The sequence below is a fragment of the Tamandua tetradactyla genome, chromosome 5 (assembly GCF_023851605.1).
Source record: "Tamandua tetradactyla isolate mTamTet1 chromosome 5, mTamTet1.pri, whole genome shotgun sequence".
NCBI classification, from domain to species: Eukaryota; Metazoa; Chordata; class Mammalia; order Pilosa; family Myrmecophagidae; genus Tamandua; species Tamandua tetradactyla.
Genome location: NC_135331.1, coordinates 8,281,730 through 8,308,607, shown reverse-complemented (window position 1 = coordinate 8,308,607; position 26,878 = coordinate 8,281,730). Strand labels below are relative to the sequence as shown.

The following is a 26,878-nucleotide window of genomic DNA, read 5'->3' as shown; positions in this document are numbered from 1 at the left end:
GAGCAAATGGAGAAAATTTTGCCTTAGAACAAACCATGCTTGTAACTAACTTTGATAGGATTTTGTATGTTTCTAACTTTGTATTTCATGTATATTGCTACTGAAATGGTTTAAGGGTCTCTGATATTGTTATGGAATGAATGTATTTTGTATATGGGGAAAACATGTCTTTTTTAGGGTCCGGAGGGTGGATTGTGCTGGTTTGAAAGGATGTATGTCCTCTAGAAAAGGCATGTTTTAATCTGAATCCCATTTCATAAAGGGAGGATAATCCCTATTCAATATTGTATGTTTGACACTGTAATCAGATCATCTCCCTGAAGGTGTGATTTAATCAAGAGTGGTTGTTAAGCTGGATTAGGTGATGACGTGTCTCCACCCATTTGGGTGGGTCTTGATAAATTTCTGGAGTCCTATAAAAGAGGAAACATTTTGGAAAATGAAAGAGATTTGGAGAGAGAAGAGAATGCTGCAGCACCATGAAGCAGAGAGTCCATAAGCCAGTGACCTTGGAGATGAAGAAGGAAAACGCCTCCTGGGGAGCTTCATGAACTAGGAAGCCAGGAGAGAAAGCTAGCAGATGACGCCTTACTTGCCATGTGCCCTTCCAGCTGAGAGAGAAACTGTGACTGTGTTTGCCATGTGCCTTCTCACTTGAGAGAGAAACCTTGAACTTCATCAGCCTTGTTGAACCAAGGTATCTTTCCCTGGATGCCTTTGATTGGACATTTCTATAGACTTGTTTTAATTGGGACATTTTCTCGGCCTCAGAACTGTAAACTAGCAGCTTATTAAATTCCTGTTTTTAAAAGCCATTCCGTTTCTGGTATATTGCATTCTGGCAGCTAGCAAACTAGAACACTTAGCTTTTCCTTTGCAGGAGTACATTTCATAGGGGCGAACTCCAAGATGGAGAGCTCAGCCTGTTGAATTGGTTTATCCCACTGCTTGCAGGAATATCAGGAATTCCCCAGATGGGGAAGTTTTATGTTTCTTCCTTTCTCCCTAGTCCTCCAAGGGGATTTTGCAAATATTATTTTATTCTCTGCCAAAATTTACTCTGGGATATATTGAAGGTGCCAATTTCTTATAAGTATTTTCTGAAAGTAACTGTACAATATTTTTTCTTTTGTTTCTGACTTTTAAAAAAATTTTAAAGAATTTTTTCTGGCTTATTTTCCTCCACATAATGTCCCCAAGGTTCATTCACCTCATTGCATGTTTCACGACTTCGTTCCTTTCTGTAACTGCACAATATTTATCACATGTATACACCATAGTTTGCCTTTCTTCTTCTCAGTCAATGTCTCTTTCAGCCACCTCTTTCCATTGGGCAGCATGTATAAAGTTCACAGTCAACAATCTGTCTCTCATTATCCTCACTTAGCTGTACAATCATCAGCACTCTCAGCTTTAGACAATTTTCATTGCTCCCAAGAGAAAAATAACTGCTAAACACATCACCATCAAATAGAAAACCCAAACCTCCCCTTAACTCTTGTCCTTCGTGCCTACCCCACCCCCAATTATTTACCCCAGTATTGCTGTGGTACTGTTGATGTCTTCTTGTTAAATATAGACCACAGCCTGCAATAGTAGTTTTCCTCCTTAAAGCTATAATTTGGCATCTTTTTTGAAATAAAAAAGATTTGAGAAGTTTCAAATTGAAAGAATGCCCTGTGTATGACCGGTATGACCAAAACGATGTTATAGTCTAGTAAAGTTACTGGACTTTAGTGAAAATAAAATCCTTTGGGGATTTAGGCAAAAAGAGGTTATAACTTACAGGGGAAAGAAAATTAGATCAACAATGGACTTCTTAGCAGCAATACATTATGCCACAAGAGAATGGAATAACATATTGAATGAGATACTCAAGGAAAGAAAATATAAGCCCAAGATGTGGTATTTAACAAAACTGATTCTCTGGCATAAAGATTGTAGCAAATTGTTACCACTGTGCAGGAACTAAGAATATTGTTTTCGTGAGCTCTTCTGGAGAAAGCTATGAGAAATCAAGCTTTAGACATCCAAAATGACTAGAGAGAGCACGACATAACAATTGGTGGTGAGCATTAAATATATGGTTTCTGGTAGAAATTGGTAGTTACGTTTGTGGCTCATATTATAGAATATTTAAAGTTAGAGGCAATTTAAAATTAGAATTATTGGATAGCTGTGATTTGTTTAATAAACTTGATGTTTCAGGTTTTTTTGCCAGCCTTAGCCTTCAATCAACACAAGACAAATGGAACTATGGGATTTGTCCCTGGAGAAGTCTCTGAATTTTCTGAAATTGATTTGGAACTACCTACCATCCCTGGGGAAGCAATAGAATTTCACAGTGTTCAGTTAATTCGGGATGAATTTTTAATGAACACTCAGAAATTTGCAAGTAATATTCAAAGAACTATGCAGCAACTTGAAGGTGAGGCTCTATTTTCTCCTCTTTAACAATGATTAATTTACTTTAGAAGGTAATTTAAGACTTCAGCAGCATTTTGTTTTGCTTTATGATGTTTGTTTTCTACATGCTCACTATATGAAGGACACTGAGCCCATCATTGTAAGTGGTGCAAAGAGGAAAGATGGAATCCCTGTCCTTAAGGATCCTCAAGGATCTTTTAATCCAGCATACAAAGAATAATAATCCTAAATAAGGAACTGAAGAGCAGTGTTAGGGTCTTGAGGATTTGAAATAAGGAGATGGTGCTGGAGGAGTGGAGGAAAACCAAAGGGGTCTTCATGAAGGAGGTGGTGTCTGATCTCCCTGAAAAACAGAGGTTTTAGTAGGTGGAGTTAGGGAGCAAGGTTATTTTAGGCAAATGAAGGGGGTTGGAAAGAGTGGCGTTTCTATGAGCAGGAAGGACTCAGTGGCCAGGCCCTGTCTTAGTTATCTTTGGGTCCACAGTCTGGGGGCTGACACATAGTGGGCACCCAGCAACCTCTGTTGAATTGAGCTCCTCTGCACCTGATTGGATGGGGTGGGGGACTTGGGCAGAGTGTCAGAGCCTGGGAAACGGGGTATCGTGTGGTGAGTAGTCTGGAAGGCTGAGAGGCTAGCTCAGTGAGGAAGTGGCATCTGTTTGGTGTCTACTTTTTAGGGTCCTGCATTGTGAAAACAGCGTAGCATTTATCAGCAAGGCTACTAAGGTCTGTTAGATGGGATTGTTATTCTAGGGAAATGGACTTTTTCCCCCTTTACCTTCTAGGAATATTCTCTCTTGGAAATGAGAGAACCATATGTAAAATACAAACTTTTTATAACATATATGAAATGTTTCCCTCAGGGATCTGTTTTATTATTATTTTTCACAAGTGCAATTTTTCCCTTGATATTTCTACGTTTGTTTCACTTTTTGTATTGTTCTCTTTATTTCTGCCCAACTTGTTTTCTCTCTTTTTTCCTCTTTCTGCTTACGCAGGCATTATACAGCAGAGATGTTAAGAATTACTTCTTATAGTCTTAAATATGATTTGTGTGTATTTGAAAAAAATAAGCAGTTTTATTTACACACCGTACAATCTATCCAAAATATCGTCAAAGGATCTGGTATAATCACAGACTTGTGTATCCATCACCACAATCAATTTAAGAACATTCTCATTGCTCAAAAAAAAATCCCGTTCTCTTTATACCTCCTTATTATTGAGACTTAGCATTGGTACAGTACTTCTGTTATGATTGATGCAAGAGTATTAAAGTGTTATGGTTAACTCTAGTCCATAGTTTGCAATTGTTGCTTTTTGGCCCCTCTACCATCCTATTATCAACACCTTACAGTAGTGATGTACATTTGTTCTAGTTTCTATAAGAACATTTTTATATTTACACAATTAACTACAGTCATTGCGCACAATAGGGTTCGTCATGTAATACAGTCCCATGTTCTATCCTCTAGCTTTCCTTCTAGCGACATACATAACCCTAACCTTCCCCTTTCAACCATAATCACACCCATAATTAAGCACTGTTAGTTACCTTTACATTAATGTGCTACTACCACCTCTATCTATTTCCAAATATTTACAATCAACCTTATTGAAAATTCTACTGAAATTAAGTATTAACTCCTCATTCTCTACCTTCTTTCTATCTCCTGGTAACCTGTGCTCTAGACTTTAGCTCCAAGAGTTTACTCGTTATAATTAGTTTATATTAGTGAGTCCATACAATCTCTGTCGTTTTGTATCTGGTTCATTTCCCTTAACATAATGTCCTCAAGTTTTATCCTGTGGTTACATGCATCAGGACTTCATTTCTTCCTACAGCTGTATAATATTGAATCGTAATTATGTATGTTTCATTTATCCATTCATCAGTTGATGGACACTTGGGTTATTTCCATCTTCTGGTAATTGTGTATCTTATTTTTGATATTAAAAGTAGATAAGTGAAAAAAATTATGCTTTAGATAAAATTCTGGAGGGAAATACACTAAAATATTATCAGTGACCATTACCGACTAGGTTATGAGGGTGAGATGATATTTCTTTTCCTTTTCATATTTTTCTACAATGAGCATGCGCTATTTTTTTTTTTTAAGCATGCACTATTTTTAAAACCAGAAAAACAGATTCTGTAATGGGGATTGGCCCATGGGCCAAATCCAACTCATTGCCTGTTTTTTTGTATGGCTGATGGGCTAAGAATAGCTTTTACATTTTTAAGTTATTGCATTTAAAATTATATAATGATGTGTATTATGTCTTCTGTTTTGTCTCTTGGCCTGAAAAGCCTAAAATATTTACTGTCTGGCTCAATAAGAAAAAGCTGGCCTACCCTTGTTCTATAATATGTCTCAAAGAAGAAATTTATTTTTATTTAAAGGACTTTTATTAATAGCTTTTTGTAGATTATTGGCTGTCATTAAAAAATCTCTTTTATCATCATATTAATAAGAATATTTATATAAATATGCATATATACTAAATTTTCAAGATTTATTAAATATACAAGGTTTAAAATATTCAAGTAGTACTGACAGATAGTAATGAATGGGAAAAACTGACCCCTTCTGCTCTGTTTTTGGCAGCTTCTCTAACAGTTTCTATTCATAGTTACTGCCTTATTTCTAAATTATATGCTTACACTGGTACTTCTTAATTTGAGACATGATCTATTATTTCCTGCCATGAAGGTGAGGATTTTGCACCTCCCTGTCCCACTGTTCACTTACCTGTTTCCTTCCATTATATGTATGTTCTTTCTTTTCACTACATAGTAAAGTGCTGATGTACTTATGACCATGGGAGTATTGCTCACTGCAAAGCAAGGTAGCATACCATGATAATCCTTCTTGTACAGCTTTATCCTCTCACCCTTGACATTTCCAACCTTCCTTTTCTTAAAATATCTTATAAAATTTTCTTGTTTTGTTTTGCAAGAGAGTCCCCCTTATTTTCTTGACGTCCTCCTTCAAGAGCACTGTGTCTCCCTGCTGCAGTGTGGACTGGTGCTTCCTCAGCATGTTGCATAGTTGTCATCCCAGATGCAGTGTTGCTTAGATTCCAGGTCCTTTTACTTTACTCCTCCATTGTGCTGGGATATAGTCTTAAGTAACTTCCTAAGAAAGGGTGTGTAGGAAATAAATTTATTAAAACTTACACATCTGAAAATGACTTTAATTCTACCTCCACAGTTGGTTAATAATTTTTCTTGGTATAGAAGTCCAAGTTGAAAATACTTTAGCACAGAATTTTGTTTGTCGGGGTTTACAATAATAATTTTAGCACAGATTTTTTTTTTTTTTTTTTTTTTTTTTTTTTTTTTTTAACATGGGCAGGCACCAGGAATCAAACCCAGGTCCTCTGGCATGGCAGGCAAGCATTCCTACCTGCTGAGCCACCGTGGTCCGCCCAGCACAGAATTTTGAATACATTTTTCTTCATTGTTTTCTAGTCTCCAGTGTTCTTGATGAGAATGCTTTCATTAGAGAACATGAATGAATGTTCTTTTGTTTTTCTTTTTTTGTAGATTTTACACCTTTTGATACATCCTTCCCGTGAAGAGGAAGCTCTTACTATTTCTTTATCCCTAGTATTTTGAAATTTCATGGTGATGGGCATTTGTGTGATTCTCTCTCCATCTATTTTGCTAATACTCGGGTATTTTTCAGATCCAGGGCTTGAAAAATTCTCTTGTATTGTTTGATAATTTTCTCCATTGTTTGTTCTCTCTTGCTAGAATTCTTGTTATATGGCTGTTTTACCTCATGGGTTGATTTTCTGTGTTTCTTATCTTATCTCCAGTCTCTTTCTTTATTGGTACTTTGTTGGGGAGTTCCTCAACTTTCATCTTCCCAGCCTTTGACTGAATTTTTCATACCACCTATCAAATTTTTAATTTTTAAAACCTTTTTCTTTTCTCTGTGTCTTTCTTTTTCTTAGCGTCTTGTTCTTGTTTGATGGATACCATATTGTTTAAAGTGTCTGAGAATAATATTGGGATTTTTTTTTGAAATTTTCTTTTCTTTACATTACCTCAGTTTCCTCTGAGGTCATTGTTCATTGGTTTTATATTGGGTTCCCTGGTTCCTGCTGGAGGGTCTTCTCATATCTGTTGCACTCTGGTTCTTCAAGTTTTAAAGTACAGCTGCTAGTTTGTAAATTCAGGAACCTCTTAAATAACTGAAACATTTTGATAGTGCTTAACACTGGAACAATAATCTAAAATGTCTTATTTCATGATATTGAAAGAGACAGATGTAGAGACAGATCATGACAGGACATGTATCAGACCCTTTATACTGATGTGTGCAGAGAGGGGCCCTTAGGTTACTCTGAGCATCGTTGTTTGCAGTACTTTTTCCTAAACTAGTGACCAATTGACGGTTTTTTTATTCTACTAGGTGAGATCAAGTTAGAAATGCCAAACATCAGTGTGGAGGGAGAGGTATCTGATCTGGCAGCTGACCAGGAAACCCTTGATATCTTGGAGCAATGTGTGATAAACTGGTTGACTCAGATATCTGCAGCTCTTGAAAGCCAGCTGAAGAAGATACCTCAGGTAACTTGTGCAGTGCTTTCAAAGATCCCCAACACATTTCATGCTTGGCATCTCAAGAAAGAGCCGGGAGTCTGGGGATCTGCATGATCCAGTCTTTTTCTTACTGTTTTGTAACCTCCTTAAAAAGATCAAAATAAATAAACCCAAGATATTATTTGAGTTTTCTGGTGTTAAAATGCTACCAGATTACTTGCCTGGCTTGATAAAGGTAACATTGTGTTATTGATCAGCATGTTTGGGATGCAAAACAAGGGAAACCTACCCTAATGGGCTTAAGCAAGAAAGGGTGTTCATTGGCTTAGACAACTGAAAACTCCAGAGACAGGGCTGGCTTCAGGTATGGTTTGGTTAGGAAAGACTCTGGCTGTGTGTCTCTGTGGATCTCGGTTCCCACCTCCTGTCTGTGAGGATTTCCTTGCAGCAGTTTCTGGCCCCACATTTACACACTACATTGTCCAGAGACAGAGAGGGAGACTTTCTCTGGCATTCCCAGCCAGAGTCCTGAGATTCACTCTGACTGGGCCATTGTAGGTCTAGTACCTACTCCAAACCAACCATCAGCTGAATGCCCTATGTGGATTGGCCCCCATGGGAACAGTTGGGAGGAATGGATGCTGGACAGACAGCCACATGTGTCCCCTCCACGGCAATGGTGAGATGGATTGTGTGATTATTCATGTCACCTCTCAGGGTCATGGTCCTTTAGCTGAAATTGATTTCTGGCGGGAAAGAAATGCAACCCTAAGTGCTCTCCATGAACAAACAAAGCTTCCAGTAGTCAGAAAAGTCTTGGATGTGATCAGGGAATCAGAGTCCATGCTCGTGGCTAACCTGCAGCCAGTCTTAACGGAGTTATTCAAACTGCATATGGAGGCCTCAGACAACGTGCGGTTTCTCTCCACCGTGGAGCGCCATTTCAAGGTATGCTAGATGTGCCACCCTTTGGAAAGTCAGCTCTGCAGATTAGATTGCACGTAGATTGAATTTCCTTTTTTTGTGATTCTTCCCTCTCTGGATTTGTCATGCTCAGATGCAACATTATAAGGCCAGGAATTGTTAATTTTATCCCGAAAGTGAGGGCAGTGGAAGCCCTGTTTATGAGGCTGTGCTTATTTCAAGCTCCAGGTCCAGGGCCTCAAGTCCTTCATACCTGCATCTGCAAACTTTCTGAGCCTGTTTTCTTTCCTAGAAAATGAAGATGACAGGAGAACCTACCAAACATGGTTGCTGAAAGGTTCTTATGGGCTTGTGCATGCGTGGCCCTAGCACACCCAGGGATGCATCTGGGCAGTAACTGGGACCACTGCAAGGCCAGGTCCAAGTGCCTGAGTTCCTGTTAGAATCTGCTGCTGAGTTAACATTAGTGACAGCAGACTTGCCTTTCTCTGGGGTTCATTTCTTTTCTCTGTGCAGTGGGAGGTTTTTCAAGATTAGTGAGAGCCTAGAAGCTTCTGTGATTCAGATACCAATCACCTTCATGTTTTTTTTGCCATCCTAGGTGTATCCCAGAACTTTCCTTTGCTTGGGGAATGAAACTGTGTGTTCACATTCTCGTCAACACTTGTTATTGTCTGTTCTAAAAAATGTTTTTACTAGAGCAGCTGTAGTTTCAGAAAAATCTGCAGAAAGTACAGAGTTCCTGTAACCGCCACCCTTCCATTTCCCTATTGTTAATATTTTATGTCTTTTTGATGATAGACATTCTTGGGGATGTGCAGTGGTATCTCATTTTTTTTCTCCTTGTAGTTTTAATTTGCATTTGACTAATAATGTTGAGTACTTTTTCATGTGCTTATTGGCAATTTGTGTATCTTCCTTGGTAAAATGTCTATTTGGATCTTTTGTCATTTTTAATTTATCCTTGAATTATTGATTTATAAGAATCGAAAATATTTATATTCTGTGTACAATTTCCTTATTAGCTATATGATTCGCAGTATCCCAGTCTATGGGTTGTCTTTTCATTTTCTTAATGATAGCCGTTTTATTTATTTATCTCCTCATTTAGTGGGTCAGGAGTTTGAGAAGAGCTTAGCCAGGTGGTTCATCTCAGCCCCGTATGACAACAGCATTGGGCTGGAGAAGCCTCTTCAAAAATGGCTTTGGCATCTGCATGTCTGACACCTCCTTGTTCCTTGGTCTCCTGGTTCCATTGCACAGGGAAAAGAAATGGAGGTCTCTCTCCACCTGTCTCACCTCCCCCACCCCAGGCCCTCTCCATGTGACTTGGCTGTCTCCTGGCCTGGATTTCAGGAGATTTGGGAGGTTACACTTCTTACATGGTGGCTGGCTTCCAAGGTGCAGGTATTAGGAGCTGTAACTGGCATATTTTACCAACTAAAGCAGTCACAGATTCAAAGGGGTAGAGAAGATGGCTCCACTTCTCGAAGAGTGGCAAGATTGCAATGCAGAAAAGTGTGTGGGGTAGGATTGAGATGATGTTGTGGCCAACTTTGGGAAGTGCAATCTGCCTTATATGATATATGTACTTTATATATACTCATTTATATATATATATTTACCCACTCCTCATTATTTGCCCTTCTATTTATCTTAATTGTAAATCTTGTCTGTCTTTCCATGTCAGTATGTACAAACCTATTTCAAACATCTTTTGTTTATTCAACACTTTCCCCTATAATAAGCACATGTTTTCTAGAATTAAGAAGCGTGAAACTGGGTAGGCCACGGTGGCTCAGCAGGCAGAGTTCTTACTTGCCACACCAGAGACCCAGTTTCGATTCCCAGTGCCTGCCCATGCAAAAAAAAAAAAAAAAATTACGTCTTTACCTGTCACGACTTAAAAAACAAACAAACAAAAAGACAGTACTTCATGACATATTCAGATTTCAATGTCCATAAATAAAGTTTTATTGGAACACAACCATACACACAAAAAAAGAAGCATGAAACTCCATGCCCATTTATTGTTTTATTCAGATTTTGATAAGGCCAGGGTTACTTTCATTGCTCTCTTTCCCTTCGGTTGCGTCCCTCGAACCAGAACATCACCCATGGCTCTGGGTTCCATGTGGTCCTGGACACCATCCCCTGCATGATGAGCGCCCTGCGGATGGTGTGGATCATTTCCAGGCACTACAACAAGGATGAGAGGATGATCCCACTCATGGAGCGCATTGCCTGGGAGATTGCCGAAAGGGTCTGCAGAGTGGTGAATCTGCGGACTTTGTTCAAGTAAGAAGCAACAGTGTTTACTTGTTTTTCAAGATCTTAAACAGCTTCAGTGAGGAACAACTCATACCATACAATGCACCCATTTAAAGTGTACAGGTCAATGAAGTTTAGTGCATTCACAGAGTGCCTGTCACCACAATCAGCTTTAGAACATTTCATCACCCCCAGAAGAAACCTCATGCCTTTTATCTACTGCCTTCACAACCTGCCCACAGTCTCCTAGCCCCTGGCAGCCACTCATCTGCTTTCTCTATGGACCTGCCTATTCTGGACATTTCATATAAAAGGGACCACACAATATGTGATTTTTGTATCTGGTTTTTTTCACTTAGCCTTATGTTTTTGAGGTTGGCTCATGCTGTAGCACGTGTCAGTGCTTCATTCCTTGTTATGGCTGAATGATATTCTGTCTTTGTATATATAGTCATTTTATTTTAACCAGGACCTACTTTCCTGGTCCTCCTGGAGAGATTGAAGGCAGAGGGTCAGAAGTTCCTCAATCCTGGACCTCTGGCTCCCTTGGCTGGAATAGCCTTGGAGGAGTAGATGTTGTAGGAGACAGATCTTGTTTTTACTTTATTAAAAAAAAAACACGTGTATATGTGTGTGTGTGTGTGTGTGTGTGTGTATGTGTGTGTGAAATAAATCCCAACTCTTAGCATTAATTTTTTCCAGTGTTGTAGTCACCACTGTTGACTCTCTACCTGAGGCCCAAGGCCACTGAGGATGCCCCTTTCAACTCGAACAGAAAACCTATGCTTTGATGTGGGGCCCACCAGGGGCAGGGTTGGAGGCAGGGACAGTTCGGAGTAACTGGGCCGCGGCTCCCCCCATCTTTGCAAGCCGTGGTAGAGCAGCTGCCCTTCATCAGTGGGCCTCAACTCAGTGCTCAAAGCTGTCCTGGGGAAATCCTGCAGCCTGGGGGGCTATGCTGGGAGCCACCATCACTGCCCTTTTCCTCCACAGAGAAAACCGTGCGAGCGCGCAGCACAAGACCCTGGAGGCCAAGAACACCCTATTGCTGTGGAAAAAGGCCTATTTTGACATCCGGGCCAAGATCGAGGCTTCGGGCAGAGAAGCTCGATGGGAGTTTGATCGAAAGCGTCTGTTCGAGAGGACGGACTACATGGCATCCATATGCCAGGACCTCTACGACATTCTGCAGGTAGGACATTCTGCAGTGAGGGTAGTTTGCAGGTCAGTGCTGCTGCAGGGCTCAGTGTGCTGAGGAGCTTGGAGTCCAAAGCTCCCCATGCAGAGCTTCTGGGCTTTTTGAGGCTAGATCTCTCCTTTTTAGGCAGATGCTGATGTCACAGATACTGGGGTCTCTCAGGTCCCAAGACCTGGGGTAGAATAAGAACCCAAGAGCTAACTAAGTTCAGCTCTCTGAGATTATAACCAGTCGACCACTTGCCCTATATTTCCAAAAAAAAGACAGCTATGATTTTCATTGTAGTCCAGTAATACAACAGGAAGAAGTACTTGAAAGATGGATTTATGGAATATAGTAGAATATGCCCGAACATATCAGATCATACCTTTTGTAACTTTTCCTTTTCTTCCGTGATACCTCCCTCTCCCCTGCCACTCTAGCTCTTTGGTTTTCCTTTTATGTCTCCAACCACTGTTCTGTTTCTTTTGCAAAATCCTCCACTTCTATGTTTCCATTAAAGGACTGGCCTTTTGTACCTAGCTTTGTTCACTTAGCATAATGTTTTCAGGATTCAACCATGTTGTAGCATGTATCAGAACTTCATTCATTTTTATGGCTGAATAATACTCCCCTGTACTGATATATAGGTAATTTACCATTAACCAGTTGAAGTTATCCCTGGAGAGGCCTATGGCAGACAGGGTCAGAGGACCCTCAATCCAGGGCCCATCCGAGACCTTCTTGTCTCTTCATTCTTCTTAGACTATATCATTCTTGTCCATTGCTTCAACTACTACCATCTGCCAATGCCTCCCACATTTCTCTCTAATCCTTAAACTCTTGGGGCTTAGTGACTGATTGGATGAATTAGCCACAGTCCTTGTCTCCTGAAGGTCCATCCATCCATTCATTCTAAACATTTATCTACAACTTACAATGTACCAGGCCCTTGTGCTTGCCATTGGGGAAACAATGGTGACATAAGCTGGGGCCTGCTACACTATTGCTGGTGCAAAATGAAAGTGTCAGGACCCAGGTTCAAAAGGCAGGAAAAGCAACAACCACATGCCATTGAAAGAACTAAAAGATAAAGCTTTTTCCTTCCTTCTGTGGTCTCCTGCTTTGTCATGGTGTTTGCTGTTTGCTGCACTGTAGTCAAGTAAAGAAAAGAAGGTAAAGGTAAATTGAACTTTTAAATTATTAGCATGAGTTTTACCATTCATCTTTGTATTTAACATATAAATATAAGAGTATTTAACTTGTGTGTGGAATCACTGAAGTTACACAATTACTTTTTCATAGCTTGTGATGCATTGGTATTTTGCTTTTGCCAAAATGGTAGAAACATGACACAAAACTAACTCAGCTGTTTTTACTTCACTTCTTGCTACATGCATATTCTTTCAGCATTCTTTATCTTCAGTTTACTATTAAGGAGGGACTGAAAGTAAAGGAACTCCAAGTTGTTCTATCTTTCTCTTTCCTTCTATGTCATCATTTTCAGTGTCAGTGTTTGGGACTAATATAGGGAAGTAACATGAATAAGAAAGGTTGTGATGGGATTACTTGGTCATTTTTACTTCTTGGAACACCCTTGCCTTCTTTCTGTGTTTGAAGCAAGGTCTGGTTTGAACAGAGAGCTTAGCCTCTTCAGGCTGTCTTGTCCCTGCTTACTCAAGTTGTAGGTGCAGCATGCTTACCTAGGCCTGCTTTGAGTTTTGCTGAACTCCTATACATCATGGGTCCACTGAAGTGCTGTACGCATACGAATGGGGTGTCAAGGAATGACAGACACGAATAGTGTGTGTATCTTCTTTGCTTACATGCATGTTCCATTGTCCCATCAGACTTCCTTTACAAATCACAAGTTTAAAGACAAAATTATTAAGACGTTCAAGAAGGTGCTAGCAAAGCCTTTGCCAAGCACAAGGGCCCTCTGAGCATGGGGCCCCGTGTGTTGCACAGATCACATACTTATGAATCTGGCCCTGGCAAAACCATACGTTGCCCTTGGCCGCATGGGGCTTACAGTCAGGAGGAGGAGAGAGATGGTAGACAAATAATTACACAAATGCAGAGCTGTGGCTGGGGTAGATGCCATGGAAAGAACAGTTGAGGGTGCTCTGGAAGGTTGTATTAATGGGTGTGCCTGGTCTGGAAGGGTTGGACATGAAAAAGTGTTAATTAATGAGGTTAAGAGTTAAACGGCATTTCAAACTGCAAGTGTAAAGGCCCTGAGACAGAACGTGAAACTGAATGAGGGCTGGGTAATTTATGGTTGTAAGATATCAGGTACAATGATAGGTTCTTTGGATGGTGGGGCATAACACAAAGACCCTTGGATTGATGAAAGTCACCAAATGAGAGAAAACTGCAGAGGGAATTACCCCTGGGGAGTAGGTTACGGCAATCGAGCCAAAGGAGGCAGCTTAGGTCCAGCAGGCAAGGTGGGCTTAGCTAGGGGTTTTTTGGGAGGGCTTTCTGGTGGATTGGCTAACTTGAATCTTTTTACAGACTTTGTGCTTTTAGGGGCTGTCCTTATTGGAGCCTGGCCCTGAGATGATTAGGGTGGGAACCTAGTGGTCTGGAATGTTAGAGCTGGATATGGGGAATTGTTGAGATGTGGACATAATCAGCTGTTCAAGAAGGGGCTCTGACAATTCCAGGGCCTCAGAAATGTTGAGAAAGCATTTCAAAGGAAATGATCTTACACAGAGCAGCTGTAAAAAAGGTCGGGGAAGAGCAGATGGGAGGAGGTGCAGAAGTCGGCAGGTGCCCAAATGTGCAGACCTTGTAAGGCTGTGTTAGGGCATCTGGATCTTACCCAACATGTGATGGGCACACTACCAAAGGGCTGTGGGCTGAACAGGGGAGGGTGGGGGACAGTTCATTCTAGACATGAAACCCATTTGCAGTTAGAATGCACATGAGAAAACTGAAAGGCAACCCCCTTGTTTGGTTTGATTGGACAGGTCATGGAAGAATTTTACAGCATATTTGGTCCAGAGCTGAAGGCAGTGACTGGGGATCCCAAGCGTATCGACGAGGTTCTGACCAGGGTGGACAGCCTGGTCAACCCCATGGAAAACTTGACCTTTGACCCCTTCAACATCAAGTCCTCCCAGTACTGGAAGTATGTGATGGATGACTTCAAGATTGAAGTTCTGGCAAGTAGCTCATTCATCAGTTTGATCTTGGAAGCAGACACCATGTGTTTCCCCATGCTAAAGTTGTTGGGTTATTTAGTTATGCTTAGATTTTTAAAAAATCATGAAAGTTAAACCTGCTTATTTATAAAGAAAACTGAAACAGTACAGAAGCACATGAAGTAAAAGTGAATTTATCCCTGAGTGAGATGTTCACATTGACCTAGACACAGTAGCATTTATACAGTTTGTTTCATAGACTCTAATTCCACCCATCTATGAATGTGTGTGATAAGAGAGCCACAAAGTGCCATAAGGGTTTTTGAGAAGAAAGATGTTGTGTTTTGTAAGGGGGTGGGGGGTATGGAAAACAATGAATTTGAGTTAATCTTTGGGATTGGGGAGACTTTGGACAAGTGGAGTCGGAGTAGAACCTGAGAAAGCAATGGGCATTTCAGGTGTGGGGACAGCATGGATAGAGGCAACAAAGCAAAAAGAACAGTCATGTTTGAGCAAGAACAAGTAGCAGGGTTTGGTATAGATTGAGTAGAGCAGAGGGAAATAAAGCTAGAATGGTGGTTTGGGTGATATTGGAGAGGACCTAGAGCACCAGTGTGGAAAGTGGGCTTAATTTAGTAGGCAGTAGGGAGCCGTTGTTGACCAAGGGGCTGATGTGATCAGAACGATAATTTTGAAAGATTTTTCTAGCCATAGAATAGCTTAGTTTGGATTGGGGAATGGCAGGGTATGGGGAGATGAGATAGCAAGTGGTGGCCTGAGGTGTAGAGGAGGCTGAGCCTTCAAAGAGAGACCATAGCTGAGAATCAGATTTCATCTTCAGAGTATGGCTAGGGCAGGTCATCACACTCACCTTTTCAGCCACTGTGGGAGTACTGTCATTGGCATCCCGATTTGATGTCTTAAATAATTACTCCTATAACCCCAAAGCATCTTTTTATGTAGACAACTGAGACAGGTTCTACCCAGTTGTATAAACATTTCCTTATTTGTATTTAACTTAGTCTCAGCTTCTGTTTTAAGTGTTACTTAATTTTAAATTTAATTTTCATCCAAGTCAGTTAATCAAGTAATGCTAAAATGCTTATAAGAAAAAGCAGTCCTGTGCTCAACTTTTTTCCGTCTCTGTTCTCGCCCGTTTTCACAATTTTAGATTTCTTCTGGTGTTTACCTCTGTATTTCCTAAAGAACATGCCAGTTCTTTCCTCATTAATCAAATTTAGACACTGACTTCACAGTAGATATAGGCTTGATTGTCCCATTCCTACCCTCCTCTGCTCCTCTGTCATCTAACAGTTTTTTTGTAACTTTTGGTTAAGTTAATAGTGTTTATGTCCATGTGGATACTGCTCACTGCTGAGTTTAATAATTGTTTTCATTTATTTGCCCTGTTATTTACATGCCCATTTTAGTTTTCTCCAACTGTTCTGACATCTCTACCCCACACCTACTAAGATATGCCCAGTCATATCAGTGCCATAACGCTCCTGGAAGCCTTCTCCCAGGCACCATTGTTCTGCTCCCTCTAGATGGTTTGGTTCTTTAAACCCATTGCATAGTGATCTGCCCTAGGACTGCCTGTGTCTCTCACCTGTGATGAATCCTCTGCCTTCTAGATCTCTTGGTTTCTTCTTTTCTTGTTTACTCCTTTGTTGTGTTGTAGCACATTTTCTAATAGCTTCCTAAGAATTAAAGTTTCATGAGACTTCTATTTTTTTTTTTTTTGGATACACAGTCCAGGTCTCCTGCATGGAAGGCGGGCATTCTGCCACTCAACCATCCATGCACCCAAGACTTCTATTTTTTTTAGAGTCCTTGTATGCATGAGTTCTGGCCTACTGCCTAATAATACAATTCAAGTTAAAAAAGAAAACAACTTCAGAAATTTGAAGGCAGCCTTCATTGATTTCTAACTTCCAGTGGTTTGATGCCGTTCTGATTTCATCTTTCTAGAAAGAACTAACTCTCCAGTCTTTTACAGAATAAGGTGGAAAAGGGGATAGAGGATGCATGGTGACCTGGTTGGACAGAGTCGAGAAGCTATGTGCTATTGGCAGATTTTCAACAACTCTTCTGCTATTTAGCCCCCCACCTCCCTCCCACCTTCTAGGTACCAGGTGCCTTCAAATGCTCAACCTCTCAGAGATTTCTATAGGGAGAAATCTTCTCTTTATCCCCATTGAAGGCATTAGATTGAAACTCTGCCTTCCAGAAATTTAGCTATTCTCCTTCAAAAAATTCCTGAGCTACGTTCTCTTCCATTTTCCTTGTCTATATCAGTATGTATTAAAAACCTTTATTGTGATAAAATATATATAACATAAAATTTGTTAATTCAACCTCTTTTTTGAAAATGAGAGATATTGTACATTTATGAAAAAAACCATTTAAAAAGTATAGTGTTCCCATATACCTCCCGCCACACACACAATTTTCCCTATTTTAACACTTGCATTCATGTAGTATGTTGTTACAGTAGATGAATCATTATTATTATAATTATACCATTAATTGTAATCCATAGTTTGCATTAGGGTTCATTGTTTCTGGTGTCCAGTTCCATGGTTTTAAAAAAAATTATTGTAACACATATATAACCTAGAATTTCCCATTTTAACCATTTTCATATATACAATTAAGTGGTATTAATTACATTCACAATATTGTATCTACCACCATAACCATTACCAAAATTTTTCCTGCACCCCAAACAATTTCTGTAACAATTAAACATTAACCCCCCTTCCCTGTCAGCCTCCCAGCCCCTGGTAATCTGTATTCTACGTTTTTGACTATGAATTTGTATATTCTAATTTCATATAAGTTAGATCATGCAATATTTTCCCTTTTTTTTGTCTGGCTAATTTTACTCAACATGATGCCTTCAGGGTTTATCCATGTTATTGCATATTATTCAGATAATTATTCTGAATAATATTCCACTGTATGTATATATAAAACATTTTGTTTATCCATTCATCTGTTGATGGTCCCTTGAGTTGCTTCCATCTTTTGGCAATTGTGAATAATGCCACTGTGAACATTGATGTGCAAATGTCTGTTTGAATCCCTGCTTTCAATCTTTCAGGTATACATCTAAAATTGGGATTGTTGGGGCATAGGATAATTCTATATTTAATTTTCTTCAGAACCTCCAAATCATTTTTCCAGAGACTGTACCATTTTACATTCCCACCAACATTGAACAAATGTTTCTATTTCTCCACATCCTTTCCAACACCTTATTTTCCATTTTTTAAATAGTAGTTACCCTAGCTGGCAGAAAATGATGTCTCATGATTTTGATTTGCATTTCCATAATGGTTAAGATGTTGAGCACTTTTCAAGTGTTCTTTGGCCATTTGTATATCTTCTTAGGAGAAATGTCCATTCAAGTCTTTTGCCCATTTTAAAATTGGTTTCTTTATCTTTTTGTTAGTTCAGTCATTCTTAAGTGTGCAATTCAGTAACAGTAATTGTATTCACAGTATTGTGCAAACATCACCAGTAGCTTTCTCCAAAACTTTTCTATCACCCCAAACAGAAATGTGTCCATTAAACAATAACTCGCAATTTACCCCTCCTCTACACACTAGTAGCCTCTAATCTACTTCTTGTTTTAATATACTTACCTATTAAAGATGTTTCATTTAAGTGGAATCATGAAATATTTGTTCTTTTGTGTTTGTCTTTGCTTAGCATAATGTTTTCAGCGTTCGTTCATGATGAAACATGTAGCAGAACTCCATTCCTTCTAACGTTTGAATGATAATTTTCTATTGTGTGGTTATACTGCTTTTTTTTAAAAATCCATTCATCTTTTGATAGATACTTGGATTGTTTCCATTTTTTGGCTATTGTGAATAATGCTCCTGGGAATTTTGGTGTGCAAATATATCTGTTCAAGTCTTAGTTTTCAGTTCTCTGGGCTATGTACCTGAGAATGGAATAATTGAGTCATATGGTAATTTTATGTTTAACTTTCTGAGGAGAGTGAAAAACTAAAAAAATTCCTTTCTGTCATTTGTTCTGGTTGGAGAGAGAAAGAAGAAAACAAATGTAGTCAGCTTTCCCTTTTTGACTGAACACCAGCTTCTATTAATGAGCAATTTGCAAGCCACTGATGTGGTTTTTACTCATTTCTTGTCTATTTTTTTGGCGGGGACAGGATAATTGCATGGGCATAAGGGCTGATTTCTTGAACTTTTTCTCTTTTTGGCAGGTTATTGAGAAAGAAGCAAAAAATTTTATTGATGAATCTTTTAAGACACTTCGATCAGCTGAAGCAGCATTTGACATGCTTTTGAAATTTAAGCATATTCGCTCACGGGAGGCTATTAATCGACAAATGATGATGAAATTTAATGATATTCTTGCTCAGTATTGTAAAGAGGTAATTGAAAAATCAATATCTACTATACAATAAAAATACACTTGACAAAATGTGAACTGAATCACATTATCATCTCTTACTTGTCTAAATCCAGGGAAATTGGAATTTGCCCAAATAAGCCTGTTGCATAATACAGGCTATCAAAACAAAGAGGGCTTGTTTATTTAGTGGAGAAATTCAATAATAATTTACTAAGTACAATATTAATTTCCTAACATTATGATAGGACCCATAGAAATATAGTAATAATAGTAGTACTTGAAGTTAATCATTTGTGCATTTATTTATTAACCCAGAAACATTGACAGGTGCCTGCATATTTGAGGCAATGTGTTAGTCACAGAGGAGAAAATAGACACAACACGGAAAAACAAAAAAGTGTTTATATTTATTCAGAAGATAAAATGTGTATATATGAAACCATTAGCTCAATGTTAAGACAATGTAAAATAAACTACTAAAGTGTTCTCCTAATGAATTAGTTTTTCTGTAGCTGTTGTAACAAATGACCACAAATTTAGTGACTTAAAACATCACAAATGCATTGTATTACAATTCTGGAGGTCAGAAGTCTGACACAGGTCTCACTGGTCTAAAATCAATGTGTCTGCAGGGCTGCATTCTTTTCTGGAGGCCTATGGGAGAGAATTGGTTTCCTTGCCTTTTCTATCTTCTAGAGGCTACCCACATTCCTTGGCTCATAACCCCCTCCTCCATCTTCAAAGCCAGCAATGGCTGGTGGAGTCTTTCTCAGAACATGCCATCTGATCTTCTCTTCTGCCTCCTATTTTGTAAGAAATCTTGGATTTCACTAACTCTGTTTTAAGGTTAGCTGTTTATCAACCTTACTTCCAACCACCACCCTCATTCCCTTTTGTCAGGTAACATATCATATTGACAGGTTCTGGGGGTTAGTATGTGAACATCTTTGGGGTCCCTTATTTTGCCTGCCACACCAAGTGTTCCAGTTTGCTAGCTGCCAGAATATGATATACCAGAACTGGAATGGCTGTAAAAAGGGGAATTTAATAAGTTGCTAGTTTACGGTTCTAAGGCTTTGAAATTGTCCCAATTAAAACAAGTCTATAGTAATGTCCAATCTAAGGCATCCAGGGAAAGATACTTTGGTTCAAGAAGGCCGATGATGTTCTGCATTTCTCTCTCAGCTAGGGGGGCACATGACGAACATGGTGGTGAGTGCTAGCTGTCTCTCCAGGCCTCTTGCTTCATGAAGCTCCCCGGGAGGCGTTTTCCTTCTTCATCTCCAAAAGTCGCTGGGGGTGGGCTCTGGTTCTCTCCTCCTTCTGTTGTGGTTCTGCGGCTCTCTCCTGTTCTCAAAAGGGAACTCTCTCTAAAATGTCTCCTCTTTTATAGGATTCCAGTAAACTAATCAGTCCACGTAGAATGGGTGGAGACACTTCTCCATCTAATCAAGTTTTTTTGTTATATTTTTAAAAAATTTTTTTCTTATCAAGGTTTTTTTTTTTTTAACATGGGCAGACACTGGGAAATGAATCTAATCAAGTTTTGACACCTACACTTGATTGAGACACATCTCTGTGGAGATAAACTAATCAAGTTTCTGACCTGTAGTACTGAACAGGGATTAGAAGAAATGGTTGCTCCCACACAACTGATTATGATTAAGACATGACTTTTCTAGGGTACATAAATCCTCTCAAACTGGCACACCTGGTTGCCCAGATGAGGGTGCAGAAATGTAGGTCCAACCATTGATCATATCTAGAAAAGATTTTAGGATTTCTAGTAATTCAGTGAAACAAACATACACAGTGTGCTTGGCCTTAAAAGGCCATTTGGAGCATTGCACGTTTTAAACAAAAGACAAAATTACTGGAGAGTAAGAAAATGGAGTATATGATAAGTAGAAAACACTATTTTATATCAGCATTTCTTAACATTCCAGTTTTCATTTCTTCAAGGATACACATCTCAAATGAAATCTTTCTTGGATAACACAGTGATGTTTGTCACTTACAGAATATGTCTGGTTGCTTTTCAGGTTGACATAGTTAATAAAATCTTTGTTCAGAACCTTGACACTCCGCCCCTGTATAAGAATCACCCTCCAGTTGCAGGTGCAATATATTGGGAACGCTCTTTGTTCTACCGGATTAAGCAAACCATCCTCAGATTTCAGGAAGTGGAGGAGATACTGGACAGTGATCGAGGAAGGGAAGTATGTCTCTTTTGCTGAAACTGCTCCCTTATTTATCTCACGTTTTAATTCTGGACAGGGTAGGCCTCTCTGAGACTTCCCAGGAGAATCATTAAGTCTAGGTGGCTGCTTACTTCGGAGTGGACTATGTAGAGTTGGCTGTGTCAGAAGCCGCTCAATTTCAGATCTAGATCTGTGATTTAGAGAGCCTCTTCTGTAATCCTTGGTTTAGAGCTCATATTTGAAAGTACCTTTTATGTTCTTTGTCATTGGTGTCTTAATACATATCATCTTCCACCTGGAAGTTTACGTGGCTTCTCCCTATACTTCTTCATCGTCACCTTCTTGGGAGGAGGACAGCCACCTTTTTGATAATAAATACCTCCTTCCTCACCCCATGGATTTTTGTGTGCTGTATAGCAAGGGGTCAGCAAAGTTTTTTCTATAAAGGTCCAGATCATTTATATTTTAGGCTTTCTGGGTCATAAAGCAACTTCTCTACCCTGCCATTATAGTAAGAATGAAGCCACAGATAATATGGCAATGAATGGACATGGCTGTGTGCCAACAACACTGTATTTATGGATGCTAACATTTGGTTTTCATGTGTCATAAAGTATTACTGTTCTTTTGATGTTTTAAAATTATTTAAAAACATAAAAACCATTCTCAGTTCATGGGCCACACCAAATGCAACCCATGGACTATGCTTTGCTGATCCCTGCTATCTAGCCTAAACTTCAAGTCAGACCATTTCAAAAGGTCCACCAGGGTGCATGGGTAGTTCAGTGGTTAGAATGCTTATCTTCCATGCAGGAGACTCAGGTTTGATTCCTGGACCATGTACCCCCCCCCCCCCCCCAAAAAAAGAAAAGAGCAGATTCTTTAAAGAGAATGGGAAAATGTTGTTTTCCAGGACAAAATAACAATTGCTTGAATTTTTGATAGGTAAAACAAAAGTACTTGGAAGTGGGTAGGAGAATGAAGGAATATGAAGATAGAAAGTATGAGCAATGGAAAGAGACAACAGAACAAATCCTTCCAAACCTAATGAAGAAGAGTCTCCTTACTAAGGTGCCTACTTCTGAACTCTGGTCCCCAGAGATGGTATCTGTCTTTCATTGACTCTCGTTCACGATGCTTATAGATATTTTCCAAATCAAAGATATGAAAGGGTAGGGCTGCCTATGGAGAAGAGCAGAGGCAGAAAGGAAAGAGATTAGAGTCAGCACAACATCACATTTAGGAACACAGGCTGGGACCCAGCACAGCTGCTTACTTACTCTTTGGGCCAGTGGTGTAACCCTCAGCCTGTTTCCCCATTTATAAAAATGAGTTGGGCCAAATGACATAAGCACGTTAACAATCAGTAGAACCACATACCAAATACCTGACACTTGGCCACTTTTGACTTTTTACAAAAAATGTGCCATTTCTCATGATTCATCCTTCTATTAAGCTCTGAGCCTGGCACATAGTAAGTGCCCGGTAAACAAATATTAGTTGTTAGGTAAGACCTGGGCCTGGCAGTTTTAGGTCTTTGGTGTCTGAAATTCTGAAGCAGGTACCAACATGAGTGAAGACCAGGTGGCACTTTTGAGAATTGGGCTGCTTATAGCCTATTAAAAGGGGCTGCTGCTTCTCAACTTCAGTGTATTGTCACGTGTCATCAGATTTTCAAATTTTGAGAGAGAAGAATTTGGGATTTCTAGGTGAAACTGCCCAATCTTTAAATGTTGGTGACTATGTTAAATTCTTTACAAACTCTGTTCTCCAAACAAAGCATGTATTCTGGCTGGCCCTGGCATGGGTTGCCAGTTCTGTGGTCTGTTAAGGGGCCAGTGTTTATCTTTTCAAATTCATTTTAGCTTGATTTGTGTTACTCTGATATCTTCTTGCACTGATTTCCCATCCTCATGAAATGTCTTTTTCACAGTCATCTGCCATTGCTGATGAAACAGCGACCACTGACAAGGGAACTATTTTTGCAATCAATTTTTCACCTGCTCTTAGAGAGATTATTAATGAGGCAAAGTACTTGGAACAGTTGGGGTTCACCGTCCCTGAATTAGCAAGAAATGTTGCACTACAGGAAGACAAATTTCTTAGGTAAAAATATTATTCTGCTAAATCAGCAGTAAATGTTTTGATGTTTTTTTTGGGCCCCTTAATACTCCTAAAATTTACTGAGGATTCCCACCCCACCCTCCCCCCTACTGCCCAAACTTTAGTTTTAGTTTTATAACTGTTGATATTTACTGTATCAGAAATTGAATCTTAGAAATGTTTAAAAATTGTTTATTACCTCATTAAAATGGCAATAGTACAGCCAACATATATTAATATCAATAACATTTTTAAATGAAAAAAACTGTGAAGAGCAGCATTTTTTTTTAAATTTCTGCAGCTCTCTTGATCAAAGTTTTAGATGGCTAATGATGTTTTGTAACCCATCTGTAAGATTATTAAGCATTTTATGAATTTAATTGTCTGCCCCTCTTGTAAATTACTTTCCTGTAATGTACAGGTACACGGAAGCCATACAGCACATGTTGGATCATTGTCACATGCTTGTAGGAACACTAAATGAGGCAGAATCTGTTCTTCTCGAGGATCATTCTCAGGAGTTAGTAAGAGTGTTCAGATCTGGGTATAAGAGATTAAACTGGAACTCACTAGGTAACGTAATTCATGTATTTATTACTGTTTAGATACCAGGATACAAAAATAATTCTTTTAGATTATTTTGGTTAAATAATAAAATTTGTATGTCTATAGGTAAAATTAACATGTAATTTTGAGGGTTAATAAAGTACACTTTGCAGAACTTAGAATTAATCTTAATGCTTTTGTTGGGTTGAAGATGTAATGATGTAATGCCGTTTTTGTATTCTGCTGACCCAAAGCTTTCTCCTCCGAAAGTAAGGTGACCTTGACACTTAAAATTAAAGATAAAATTTCCAGTGTGCATGGGTGGTTCAATGGTAGAATGCTCGCCTTTCATGCAGGAGACCCAGGTTCAATTCCCAGACCATGCACCAAAAAAAAAAAAAAAAATTTCCAGATAATTATAGATTAACATGTGGTTGTAGGAATTGAATCAGAGAGATTCTTTGCCCAGTTAACCGAGTGATGACTTCTTGCAAAACTCTCGTTTCATATCGCAACCAGGATGATGACATTGACAGAATCAAGATCCAGAACATTCCATCACCACAAGGATTCCTTATGTTGCCTTTTTTTTTTTTTTTTCGCATGGGCAGGCACTGGGGATTGAACCTGGGTCTCCACCACGGCAGGCAAGGACTCTGCCTACTGAGCCACCGTGGCCCACCTCCATGCTGCCCTGTTATAGCTATACTTACTTCCCTCCCATTTCCACCCTTTCCTTAATCCTTGGCAGTGACTAATCTGTTCTCCATTTCTATCATTTTATCATTTTCAAGAGTGTTGCATAAATGGGATAGTACAGCCTGTATTTTTGAATTGGCTTTTTTCATTCAGCATAATTCTCTGGAGATTCATCCAGATTGTTGTCTAAATTAATATTTTGTTCCTTTTTATTGCTGAGTAGTATTCCTAGTATAGATGTACTACAGTTTGTTTAATGATTCACACATTAAAAAGTATCAGGATTGTTTCCAGTTTGGCTATTATAGATAAAGCTGCTATGAACATTTGTGTATAGGTTTTATTGTATACATAAATTTTCATTTCTCTGGGCTAAATGTCCAGGCATGTAGTTAGTTGTTGGGTCATAAAGTAGTTATATGTTTTGTTTTATTTTAAACAAATGACAAACTGTTTTCCAGAGTGGCTGAACCATTTTTCATTCCCACCAGCAGTGTATGAGTGATACGGTTTTTTCACATCCTCGACAGTGTTTGGTGTTGTCACTATTTTTTAATTTTAGCCATTCTGACCAATGTATTATAACATCTTATTGTAATTTTAATTTGCATTTCCCTAATGGCTAATGATGTTGAACATCTTTTCACGCTTATTTGCCGTCTGTAAATCCTCTTCTGTGGAATATCTTTTGTCTATTTTCTAACATCATTTGTTTTCTAGTATCATTTGTATTTCCTCTTCTGAGAAGTGTCTGCTCATGTATTTTGCCCATTTTTAAATTGAGTTGAAGAATTTCTTTATATATTCTGGATACTAAACCCTTATCTGATACGTGGTTTCCAAATATTGTCTCCCATTGCGTAGGCTGCCTTTTTACTTTCCTGACAAATCTCTTTGATGCTCAAAAGTATTTAATTTTGAAGAGATCCCATTTATCTATTTCTTTTTTCAATGATCGTGCTTTGGGTGCAAGGTCTAGGAAACTGCCTCCTGTTACAAGATTTATAAGCTATGTCCCTACATTTTCCACTAAATGTTTTATGTTCTTGCCTATAATGTCTAGGTCTTTAATCTATTTTTAGTTAATTTTTGTACAGGGCGTGAGATATGGATCTTCTTTCATATGGATATCCAGTTCTCCAAACACCATTTATTGGCAAGGCTGCTCTGTTCCCAGTGGGTTGGCTTGACTGCCTTATCAAAGAGCAGTTGTTCTTAGATGAGAGGGTTTATTTCTGAACACTCAAATTGATTCCATTGGTCCGTATATCTGTCTTTATGCCAGTACCATGCTGTTTTGATCACTGTAGCTTTGTAATATGCTTTAAAGTCAGGTAGTGTGAGACCTCCCACTTCATTTTTCTTTCTCAAGATTATTTTTAGCTATTTGGGGATACCCTGACCTTCCAAAAAATCTGGTTATTGGTTTTTCTATTTCTTCAAAGTAAGTTGTTGGGATTTGAATCAGTATTGCATTGAATCTATAAATCAGTTTGGGTAGAATTGACATCTTAACTGTATTTAGTCCTCTGATTCATGAACATGGTATACCCTTCCATTTATTTAGGTCTTTCATGATTTCCTATAGCAATTTCTTAGAGTTTTCTGTGTATAAGTCTTTTATATCCATAGTTAAATTTATTCCTAAATAGTTTATTCTTTTGGTTGCAATTGTAAATGGATTTTTTCCTGCCCAGCATGTGGTGCTTGTCTGTCCATGACTTCCCACCTGTGTAAAGTGATGTGGTGCTTGTAATTTCAGCAAACTCTCCCTGCTGGGGGCATGGTTGAGACAGAGGGTAGATAATAAGATGGTTTTGATTGCTTCAATTTTCCAGTCCCTGGGGCTGAATTTCCAAGCTCCAATTACAGTTAATTAACAAATTCTGACTACTGAAAATGGGCCCCCAGTTCAGATAAACCTGGAATAAGCATTAAGGGAACTAGGAGGTTCTGTCCCCAGCAGAGAGGGGGGCAGGCCTAATAGAAAAGCAACACAAAACAAAAAACTAAAAGAGAATTTTTTTAGTTGGACAGCACAAAATACTGAAAAGGGCTGGACCCCAAGAAAAGGGGGCACACAGAGCCTGGAGGTATACCAAGCCACGTAGAAACTTAAGCTCTTGATTGACAAACCCAAGGAGCCAGAGTCCCGTTCTGAAGTGGCTTTTGTTTTCTTTTTACTCCTTAAATACCTTATTAGATAGAACTGGACACACTCTCAGGCTCCAGTACTGCCCCAGGCAAGAGGGAATTAAGTTTGTGTGAGAGACAAATTAATAATCACTATGCCACCATCTTCACAAGCAAGTCTTGACTGAAGGCCCTTTTAGGTCGAATATAAGTCCAGTGTCCCACCCACCCTATCCTTATCTAGCTTGGAAAGAATTATAGGTCATATTTTTGGTGTTAAGTATGAGAGTTCTACCGCTTA

At 39.1% G+C, this 26,878-nt stretch overlaps 1 protein-coding gene across 5 annotated transcripts in view; it reads left to right on the top strand.

The window, feature by feature from the left end:
- Positions 1–26,878, top strand: part of DNAH10 (dynein axonemal heavy chain 10) — a 194,076-nt gene that overhangs the window by 17,544 nt on the left and 149,654 nt on the right. For all 5 annotated transcript variants that reach the window (XM_077159595.1, XM_077159598.1, XM_077159596.1 and 2 more), the window contains exons 6-16: positions 2,209–2,428; positions 6,852–7,009; positions 7,700–7,930; positions 10,014–10,204; positions 11,171–11,369; positions 14,330–14,524; positions 18,744–18,914; positions 20,938–21,114; positions 22,042–22,167; positions 23,030–23,202; positions 23,621–23,772. In XM_077159595.1, the coding sequence (XP_077015710.1) occupies positions 2,209–2,428; positions 6,852–7,009; positions 7,700–7,930; positions 10,014–10,204; positions 11,171–11,369; positions 14,330–14,524; positions 18,744–18,914; positions 20,938–21,114; positions 22,042–22,167; positions 23,030–23,202; positions 23,621–23,772 (1,993 nt within the window). The remainder of the gene's footprint in view (positions 1–2,208; positions 2,429–6,851; positions 7,010–7,699; positions 7,931–10,013; positions 10,205–11,170; positions 11,370–14,329; positions 14,525–18,743; positions 18,915–20,937; positions 21,115–22,041; positions 22,168–23,029; positions 23,203–23,620; positions 23,773–26,878) is intronic.